Genomic DNA, 11,402 nt, shown 5'->3' with positions numbered 1-11,402 from the left:
TGCTATTACTGTAACTCAGAGAACCTGACTATTTTTATTTAAAATAACTAGTAAACAGTTTTAATAATAGTAACATAAAATGTTTGAAATTAAATTAAAGGCATGCCATTTAATTTTTAATGTATATGATTTTACACATCTAATAACAATATTTGATTTTTAAATCATTTAATAAAATAAACAAACATATCATATTTATTAAAATGATTGATTAATAAATTATTTTAAACCCTATAGCTACCTTATATGTGTTTTCAAATGATGCATTTGGTCAGTACTTAAGATGTATTTGTACTATATTTGTTGCAGTGGATGTTAACCCTCAGAGGAGATGGCAGGACCAGCTAGAGCTGGAGAACGCCAGTCTGAGGGAGTTGGTGGAGGACTTGCGTTCAGCCCTGCAGAGCAGCGACGCGCGGTGCATGGCACTGGAGGTGGCGTTACGCCGGAAAGACGTGCCGCCCCAACACACTGCTGGTGGAACCCCGGAGAGACAAGACTGCAGCGCTGGGGGAATAACAAAATCACGACAATCCAAACACATGGAATGGGACACCAGAAGAAGCACCAAAGACCTCCTGCGAGAGCTGGAGCTGATCCGTGCTTCACGTGATGGACAGCTGGAGGAAGCCATGAGGTTTAACCAGAGGTTAGAGGAAGAGCTGATGGCAGCTTATGGAGAGCTCAGCAGGATGCAGGAGACCGTGGACAGTGTCAGGTCTGAGAACGCACGGATTAAGAAGAGGACAGAAGAGGTCAGAGGGTCACTGGCTGCAGGGCTGGAGGGTGTGAGAGCTTTACAAGACCAGGCCAAACGAGCTGACCTGCTGCGAGAACGAGTCCAGAGTCTGGAGAACCAGCTGGAGAAGTTCAGGTACTTTTCACTTTTATTCAGCAAAATGCTATCAGTTCAAAAGTTTGGGGTCAGTCATTTTTTTAAAAGAATTTAATACTTTTATTCAGCAAGGATGCATTAAATTGTAAAGACATTTATAACAGACGAAATGCTGTTCTATTCATCAAAAAAATCCTGAAAACAAACGTATCACGGTTTCCACAAAAGTATTAAGCAGCACAACTATGTTCAACAATGTTAATAATCAAAAATGTTTCTTGAGCAGCAAATCATCATATTAGAATGATTTCTGAAGGATCATGTCACTGAAGACTGGAGTAATGATGCTGAATATTCAGCTTTGCATCACATAAATAAATTACATTTTAAATTGTAATAATATTTCATAACATTACAGTTTTTTTTTTACATTTTATGATCAAATATTGCAGCCTTAGTGAATATGAGACTTCTTTCAAAAACATTACAAATATTTGAACGGTACTGTCTGAGGATTATTAAAGGTATACCGTAGTTCACCCAAGAAGGGAACGTTCTCTTACAGTTTATATACATTTAGGGGCAGGAACCAAAACTTTGTGATGAGACAGGTTTAGGAACCTGTTCTAGACTGAGAGTGTTGCCACTCCTAATCCACTCAGCATATCTATTCAAATGCTGAGACCCGAGTACAGGACTGGCAGGACTCTCTTGCTAAAACACAAGCTCCAAGAGCCATTAAGAGTTTTCAGGAGAAAACAGGAATTGCAACTTTGCTGAGCCGAATCATTTGTGTGATATCATCATCTTAACCTTAAAAGCTAAATACAATATTATTTACCGTGATGTTATGTACGGAAGCATATTAGAAATAGATTCTTAAATTTGTTATTCCACAGTTCCACAGAAGAAAGAAATGCATACAGGTTTGGAAAGACATTTCTTTTTACTTAATGTTTCTGTCAACATTTTATATTGGAATCATCAATAAAGCAAAATTAATTCAATTGATCAAAATTATACAGTTATTCTGAACCAGTTCACTTCAAGACCTAGTCGCAATCATACAAATTTCAGTCATGAAACTCTAGATGGCGCAGGCTGGTCCTTAACTCAATCTGCTTGCAATCACATCATTCTCTATAGGCCACAGCTGATTGGTTCCTGCTGTATCAGTAGCCAATGAGCTCGCAGCTCAACCTTCAAATACTTGCACAGCGTGCTTTCAGAAACCCTCCACCTTCCCCAGCTCCACCTGTATAAATCTGCTACGGGTAATTCATGTATGCTATGTTGTACAGCAGCAGCATGTCTTGCTCACAGCAGTGTGTCGTGTGTGTATTGGCAGTAGAAAGTCCCGTACTTGCCCTGCAGCAGCAGCAGCGTAACAGATCTATTTCGCCAAGACCAAACATATAAAAATTGTCAGACCCATTACTGTGCCAAACACTCAGAGAGTTGTCATGACAGAAAGACTTTTCTAAGACCCAGAGCAGACCACAAAGGCGTTCCCAGACAAGAAACCACAATCAGCAAAAAATCTTGCATAACTGTAAGATGTACCTACACTGACGCTCCAGAGTGGATTCTGGCTTGAGTTGATGTTGATGAGTCAAGGAACAGGGGTTGGTTATGACACAGATTGATTATTAAGGAGTAGCATTGAAGGGCATGTCGCAGGCATGCTTGATTTTCGCTTGACAGATGTTAATGACCTGCCTTAATAACACAGGATGGCACAGTTTCCTGAAAACGCTTATTAGTCATTTGCTTTCAAGTGTGAGTATTACAGCAAATCATTCAAAGCCGCTATTACAGCATCTAACTCTACATATCTTATTATATCCTGTGAGGGAGGATATAAGGTAGGCCTGCGTCCAGACACGTGTTTAAGCAGGTATGTTTGTCTCTTGCATCTATGAACATAATGCAGAGGAAAAAATCTGAGGAAAGGTGTACAAAGTACAGAGAAATTATATGTGGAGTATTTTGTGGCTTTTAGTCAACATCTATTAGCATATGTTAGTGTACTTCTACAAGCTAAAAAGGTTGTAAAAAAAAAACAACCTTTTTTTTCTTTTACATCGACTTATGAAATTAGAAGACGTATTTTGTGGTGAGTTTTCATATTAATTTAACTTAATGCACAAGCTTAAACAGGGAATGTGTAATATAGCAATTGCAAAAATATTTTTTGTTAATTGTAGCATATTTTTTAATCGATAATAACAGTAAGAAATATAACAGTGGAAAAAAAATAAATTAATTTAATCTAATTTATATTATTTTGCATTTCTAAAAACATAAGTTATTTAAAATATATCATATTACACTTATTATTACAAAAATATTATAAGTACAATATGCTAAATAAAAAAGGATAAAAAACTATAAAAACAAATTCAAAGCAATAATTATAAATTTGTCATTACTAAAGGTCTAATTTTAAAGACTTAAACAGGAAATGTGTAATTTCAGTGCCAATAGTGTCACCAAACAGAATTGAAAAAAATATACAGCGGGGGAAATAAGTATTGAACACGTCATCATTTTTCTCAGTAAATATATTTCCAAAGGTGCTATTGACATGAAATTTTCACCAGATGTTGGTAACAACCCAAGTAAGCCATACATACAAAGAAACAAACAAAAATAAGTTCAGAAATTAAGTTATGTGTAATAATGTGAAATGACACAGGGAAAAAGTATTGAACACACGAAGAAAGGGAGGCGCAAAAAGGCATGGAAAGCCAAGACAACTGCTGAAAACTTACAGTAATTAAAAAGCAACCCAGCCCCCTGTCAGTGGAAATTAATAAGCACTGAAATTAGTGAGCACTTTTGGGGCCATAATACGGAAGTGGAAAGACAATCATTTCACCATAAATTTGCCTCGACCAGTGCTCCTCGCAAGATTTCTGATAGAGGAGTGAAAAGAATAATCAGGAGAGTTGTCAAATTTATGGTGAAATTATTGTCTTTCCACTTCCGTATTATGGCCCCAAAAGTGCTCACTGGACCATTCAGAAGCTTAGAATGGCGCCTATAACCAATGCCATCATTGTGTTTTGCAACAATTAGGTTGCGAAGGTCTTGAGACAGCTCTTTGCTTTTACCCATCATGAGATGTGTCTTGTGTGACACCTTGGCAATGAGACCTTTTTGTAGGCCATCATTTGGGACTGAACCAGCTGTTATTAATTTCCACTGACAGGGGCTGGATTGCTTTTTAATTACTGTAAGTTTTCAGCAGTTGTCTTGGCTTTCCATGCCTTTTTGCACCTCCCTTTCTTCATGTGTTCAATACTTTTTCCCTGTGTCATTTCACATTATTACACATAACTTTATTTCTGAACTTATTTTTGTTTGTTTCTTTGTATGTATGGCTTACTTAGGTTGTTACCAACATCTGGTGAAAATTTCATGTCAATAGCACCTTTGGAAATATATTTACTGAGAAAAATGATGATGTGTTCAATACTTATTTCCCCCGCTGTATATACTAGTTTTTACACAGGTTTCCTGAACACTCCTCTGTCTCTGTCTGCAATTGAGTTTGAATTAGAGATTACACAAACCAAAAACTAATGCTAACAACTGTAGCAAGCTTCAGTATAATTAACTAATAAACTTCTGTATTCTTAGAACCATTTCCAGCATGCATGGCCAAATGCCAGTGTTAAAACTTTAGCTCACATTAACCTTGCTATCAATCAAGTAGATGGCTGGCTTTCAGTAGACACTTAGCAGATTAATATCTGGGTTAATATTTCATTATTTGCATCACAGAGCGGTGATGTAATGCTCATTCCTCACCTGGAAAAGCAGGTCGAAACCTGCCAGGTTCTGCAGGGACAGTAATCAAACATGCATCAAGAAACGCAGAACATCCTCTTTCAGTCAATGGATCTTAAACATTTTAATTCCAAAGATCCTGACTCACCTGCGCAGATGGTTATTTGATCATGTTTACAGTGCTTTATGACTTATTCTTAGGGCCCAGTGCACCTGCACAGAGCTGAATATGAACAGAACCGAAACTCTAGTTGAACCATGTAGGTCCGGATTTCCCTCCCTCCACGATGATGCCCTCATCAGAAGAGGTAAGGAGACCAAAAACCAGTTATAAACAAGTCAACTTCTCATTCAGATCTTAAGAAATTACATTTTCTTTGATAACTTTGGCATGCATCTCAATAGCAGTGGCTATGTTCAGAATGGAATACTAGCATACTGTGTAGTATGTACTAAGCACTATAGCTACTTAAAAAAAAAAAAAGCATCATACATTAAAAGATATGCTTCATTGTTGTCATGTGACATCATCACTTGCATGTTTACTTCAGCATCATCTTGGGAATAAATGCAAAAATAATAGATCATTTAAGGGATAGTTCAAACAAAAAATTAAATTCTGTCATTAATTACTCATCCTCATTCGTTCCAAACCTGTAAGACTTTCGATCATCGAACACAAATGAAGATCTTTTTGATGAAATCTGAGAGCTTTCTTTTCCTCCATTGACTACCACTTTGATGCTTCAAAAAGTTCATAAAGAGATCGTAAAACTAATCCATATGAATTGAGCGGTTTAGTCAAAATATTCTGAAGGGACTCGATCGCTTTATATGATGAACAGATTTAATTTAGGCTTTTATTTACATATAAACATTCAGTTGTGGTAAAAGGAAGCTCAGGCATGTTCACATGACTTGTGAGAACCAATGAGGTTCATTCTCGTGTTACGCAGCACGTTTGAGCTTCAGCAAGAACCAATGAGGTTTGTTCCCACATGTCAAGCTGGTTCGGTTGAGCTTCTGTTTATGTTCACTGATCAATGTTCATATGTGAATAAAAGTCTAAATTATCATATAAAGCGATCAAGTCTCTTCAGAAAATTTGGACTCAACCACTAAATTCAAACTGATTAGTTTTACGGTCTCTTTATGAACTTTTTGAAGCTTCAAAATGGTAGTTGTGTAGCCGTCAATGTAGAGACAGAAAGCTCTCAAAAAGATCTTCATTTGTGTTCCAAAGATGAATGAAAGTCTTACGGGTTTGGAATGACATGAGGGTGAGTAATTAATTAAAAACATTTGGGTGAACTATCCGTTTAAAGGCAGTCGTGGTCATGTGATGTCTCTGTGCAGAAGAAGGCCTGCAGAGGTCAGTAGAGGGTCGGGCAGCATCAGATGAGGAAGAGGAGGAGAGAGGCATGGATGAAGGACAGTGCTGCCACCTGGAGGTCAAACGACTGATTAACAGATTACACAGCTGTGCTAAAGGGTAAATATATCCTAAATATCAAACAAAACAAGTCTATAATTTCCTTTCTGTGCTTTTCGGCCACAACACATGCATGTTTGCATTAATCGGACATGTTCTCCTTCCACAGGTGTCAGAAAGCTGCTATCTGTAACTGGCTTGTCTCTCAGAGCTCCATTCACAGCGAGGAAACTAAAGGATGTGTGTGGATTCCTCAAGCGGAGGAGAGGGGAAATGGAGCAGTAAAGGTGAGTGTTGAAGCAGAAACTATGATGATGTGTTTTCAGGATTGTCATCCACCACGTCTTCTCTAATGAACCCTTGCCTTCTCTGTCACGGACTGCAGATGAAGCAGAAAGAGGCGGACGGCTTGAAAGCTCATCATTCACTGCTGGAGGAGAGACTGACTGATGCGCTCACTTTACTGCTGCAGATTCCACATAAAGTGAGAATAAGATTCAATGACAGGGCCTGGTTTCACAGACAGGGCTTAGATCAGTGGTTCTCAATTCCAGTCCTCGGGACCCACTGCTCTGCACATTTTGTATGTCTCCCTTATTTAACACACCTGAACCAGATCATCAGCTCATTAGGAGAGACTCCATGAACTGAACTGAGTGTGTCAGATAAGAGAGACATACAAAATGTGCAGAGCAAGGGGTCCCGAGGACTGGAATTGAGAACCACTGGCTTAGATTAAGCCAGGATTAGGCCTTAGTTCATTTAGGCTTTTATAAACGTGCTTTAGAAAAAAAACATTACAGGTGTTCATTTTGAGACAAAACAATGGCACTAACATATTTTAATATGTCAGAGCAAGTTGCTTTCAGTTAAAACAGCTCAAACATGCATTTTAGTCTGGGACTCGGCTTAAGCCATGTCTGTGAAACCAGGGGTAGATTTCTACATTTTTACAGTGATAGTCAAACAGTCAAGTCATGCACATTGCATTGTGGGATATATTGTTGCTTTCAGTGCACTTTGTTTACATTTGGGCAAATGTAATGCTCTTTATTCTATGCATAAAGAAAATGCAGATAATATTGACTGTATGCATACTATATACTGCAGAAATTGTATAGTAGAATCCCTTTCTGAATAGCCAGTGCTAAATTGCACAGTAGAGTTGCATTGATAAGTCCACACTGCCACCTAGTGATTAAGTTACGTAATGAAACTTTTGTGTTCTGACCCCTGATAGAGAGTCTCTCGCCGGATCTTGGGGAAAATACTGATCAACACACTAGATCTGTGTAGCAGAAAAAGTCCCGGTAAGCTCTGCCTAGATGTGTTTCATTTACTTGCTTTTGTCCAAAACTGCTGGATAAACTCCCGTCTTGTCCTTCAGACTGCACTCCAGTGTTCCAGGTCGTGGACACACTCTGCCAGCAGCTTCTCTCCAGCGACCTCCTGGATGGAGGAGAGGAGGAGGTCTGCAACGGGTCACGACCTTCTGTGACCTCAGGTCACCCGAACACGTCCAACCCCCTGCTGATGTCCTGCTGAGAGCTCACAGATGTCCCGCTTAGGACACTTTCTATCAGGGTACATTATTACATTTATTATTTATTACATACATCATTTATACTTGAATGCGTTACAATTAGAGTTTTAAACTGTATTCTCATGTTTTCAAATTGTTGTTATGCGTCATATCAAATGTCATAAAATAAAATAACATTTATTAATAATAAAAAAAAACAGCTCATATAAAATTTAGTTTGACCTCTTGAAGTGGACAAACATAATTTTCTCACCTTCTTCCACTTATTTAAAAAAAAAATTGTTTATTGAATTTAAAAGTTTCTAGTCCCATTTTGTACCCTATTTGTGGAAAGTGTCACCATGAAATCATAACTGACTTTTCCTATTTTCTTATGGAATAATTTTTAATTTTTACATTTTTCATGTTCTCGTAATCTTTCATCAATATAACTTCCCCTTCCTCTTTCAGTGACATCTCTTCTCTTCTCTGATGACGTGTTCACTGGCGTGAGGGCGGGGCAACCTGTCACTCACATGGGATCCTCCAATAGCAAACCACAACCATCCAATCAATTCCCAATGGACCAAATGAAGTCCCGTCCTACATTTCTTTCTTGTTCAAGAAGCCGGTTAACTGGGATATACGTCACAATATGGAAGAAAAGACTATTGCAACTTCTGATTAATGCCGACTTCAACCTATTCTTCTTCAAACGCACGTTACATAGTCTCCTGAAATCTTTCCACGCGTTTACCCTTGTTACGTGCGAGACATGAATAGGCCACATTATAAGACGCTTTAGACGCTCACTGTGGTGTTACTGTAATTTCTCTGCAAAGCACTTAATCTGTGTGAGAAAAGGTATGCTCTCATATGACCCTCTTACAAAATAATTTTTAACAATTATATTTATGCTACGAAATAATATCGGTTATATTTGATAAAATAAAAAATACAACTTTTTTTAAAGAAAACATTTGGTGCATTTTTTTGTGCTTGTGCATGTTCATGTGTCACTGATATCTGACTGTCACATGATGTCATTCCATGTGACACGGGTCACATTTACAAGATCCTGAGAGCTTCATACATTTGACCAGTTTTTAATTAGAAAGTATAAAAAAAAACAATGCCACCTGGTTTGATATTTTAATATCTAATTCAATGACTTTTAACCCTTTAAAGCCTGACATATGAAACAATAGTCAGGAGAAAAACTATTTTTATAAAATGAAACAGTAAAAAAAGTTTGCATACAGTACGTGTTTTTTTTTTGTTGAGTATCATATTTGAGACATCAGGCTTCATATAGTATATAATATAGGAGAATATGGAGGCCCAAACAAATATATGCAATTCGGTGCAGTTGCTGATATTTATATTGCCAAAAAGTGATGTCTTTAAAACAATATAGCAGACTACTTAGAATGTATATAAATATCAGTCGTCACTCTATATGTCCCAATAATATGTCTTAGTAAGATGATATTTAAATGCTTAGTTTTCTGATCAAAGCTCTAGTTTTTCTGTGGAGAAAAATATATAATGCAATGACGATTGAGTGATGTACAGGTAAATGTTCCTCAAAAGCCTATTTAATACTCACATTTTAAACTGATTTTTCTAACAATATAAAAGTAATATCTTATGGTTACTTAAAAATCACAGCAAAAAGAACCATAACCTAAAGGCCAACGTTTTTACAATGATACTAAAAGGCCTTTTACTTGCTCAAAACTAAACTATCAATCAGACGACAAAAGGCATAGATTGTGAACAAAGGGTTTTTTAGCAAAGCGTTGATCATGTTGACAATTTAGAGGCCTTAGAAATCTGCTTATCGAACACGATACATTAGGCTTTATAAGGTTAAGAGGGACTTAAATGCCTAAATACTTCTTGGTACATTACAAGTAATAGAAATAATCATATGTATGTTCTTGCTACTGTATAGTTCTTTTGTTTAGTGTTGTGAAGGTCCAACCCAAACATCTGTCAGATTACAAAGAGCCTCAGTGTGTGAGTTTGTCTCCGAGTGTCTCAGGCACATTGTGTTCCGAACGAATCTCTCAAACAACATTCAATCTTAAACTACAAAAGGATGATATAGAAAAAGCATTTAGACAGAGTCAGTTCTCCCGGGATCATTTTCCAGAAAGCTCTTGAAGCTTCCTCCTCCATCCAGACAAGCCTTGGCCTCATTCTATGACCGGTCTTATCCGTGTCAATCCCTATTATTCCCACACCAATCCGACTGAGCCGCTCTCATGCTGGATCCAGATCTGCTGAGTTATGCGTCTGGATGATTTGTCTTCCTCTGTATTATGTTTGATAAGGATGGAACATTGTCTCCAGTAACTCTGATAGAAGAGGAGCAGCGACATTGTGATTCACGGCAGAAAATGACAAATGCAAGGTCACTGGATTTGACGTCAACTGGGACATTTCAAACATTCACTTATCAGACATTTATCATCCTGAATTTTTGGGTTTTGTTTTTGTGAGCACCAAATCATATTGACACTACTGTTCAAAACTATGGGTTCAGTAAGATTTTTTGAAATACTTGCATTCATCAGGAAATGTATCAAAAGTTAAATTAATCAGTAAAAATTAGCTTTTGAACTTATTCATCAAATAATCCTGACCTTTTTTTTTTTTTCAAATCAAGGTTTCCACACAAATATTAAGCATCAAAACCGTTTTCAACATTGATAATATTAAGAAATATTTCTTAAACAGTAAATCATCATATTAGAATGATTTCTGAAGGATCATGTGACACTGAAGACTGGAGCAAAATTCAGCTTTGATCGCAGGAATAAATAACAATCTAAAACATTAAAATATAAAACTGTTGTTTGAAACTATAATAATATTTCACAATATTACCATTTTTGATCAAATAAATGCATAAGTGAGCATAAGAGACTTCTTTCAAAAACATAAAAAATCCTTCCAACCCCATACTAGTAATAATATTTTACATTATTTCATATCATTACTCATAAATCATTACCCAACAGGCATTATTCACTGAGTGTGTTCATGTATTAATTAATAAGCAGTTCAGATAGAGGTGTTTTTGCAGTTCAGTTTCAATAAATGTGACCCTGGACCACAAAACCAGTCACATGGGTCTTTTTTTATTTTTTTTTATTGAGATTTATACATCATCTGAAAGTTTTCCACTGATGTATGGTTTGTTATGATAGAACAATATTTGGCAGAGATACAACTATTTGAAAATCTGGAATCTGAGGGTGAAAAAAAATTGTAAAATTGATAAGTGAGCATAAGAGACTTCTTTCAAAAACATTAAAAACATTAAAAATCCTTCCAACCCCATACTAGTAATAATATTTTACATTATTTCATATCATTACTCAAAAATCGCCTGTGCATTTATGTTTGCAATTGTGCTGCATTCACTCACAAAAATAAATGTTTTATATATTTACGGTAGGGAATGTACAACATATTTTCATGGAACATGATCTTTACTTAATATCCTAATGATTTTTGGCATAAAAGAAAAATCTATATTTTTGACCCATACAATGTATTGTTGGCTATTGCCACAAATATACCAATGCAACTTGTGACTGGTTTTGTCATCCAGGGTCACAAATGCTCTATTAGGGAGCCAGTTTTGCTACAGTATGTCAGTACAACACATCTCAGAAGATCAGTGCCAATGTGATTCTTCATCATTAACCATACCCAGCAGCATCGGTGTCAATCAGGGCCGTCCTGGTGCGATCGCCGCGAGGGCCCCGCAAGCATGGGCAGGGCCCCGAGTCAAATGGTATGAA

General features: G+C 36.9%; 1 protein-coding gene across 1 annotated transcript in view; it reads left to right on the top strand.

Annotated features, from left to right (window-relative positions):
- The window catches only part of LOC311074126 (EF-hand and coiled-coil domain-containing protein 1), a 10,464-nt gene extending 1,637 nt beyond the window's left edge, over positions 1-8,827 (top strand). The window contains exons 2-9 of the mRNA XM_084100473.1: positions 310-874; positions 4,832-4,938; positions 5,987-6,122; positions 6,232-6,349; positions 6,448-6,546; positions 7,303-7,372; positions 7,450-7,646; positions 8,056-8,827. Of these exons, the coding sequence (XP_083956599.1) occupies positions 310-874; positions 4,832-4,938; positions 5,987-6,122; positions 6,232-6,349; positions 6,448-6,546; positions 7,303-7,372; positions 7,450-7,607 (1,253 nt within the window). The 3' untranslated portion in view covers positions 7,608-7,646; positions 8,056-8,827. The remainder of the gene's footprint in view (positions 1-309; positions 875-4,831; positions 4,939-5,986; positions 6,123-6,231; positions 6,350-6,447; positions 6,547-7,302; positions 7,373-7,449; positions 7,647-8,055) is intronic.
- The last annotated feature ends 2,575 nt before the right edge of the window (positions 8,828-11,402 follow it).

Source organism: Abramis brama (assembly GCF_963993115.1).
Source record: "Abramis brama genome assembly, chromosome: 23".
NCBI classification, from domain to species: domain Eukaryota; kingdom Metazoa; phylum Chordata; class Actinopteri; order Cypriniformes; family Leuciscidae; genus Abramis; species Abramis brama.
This window is presented reverse-complemented; position numbering and strand designations above follow the sequence as displayed.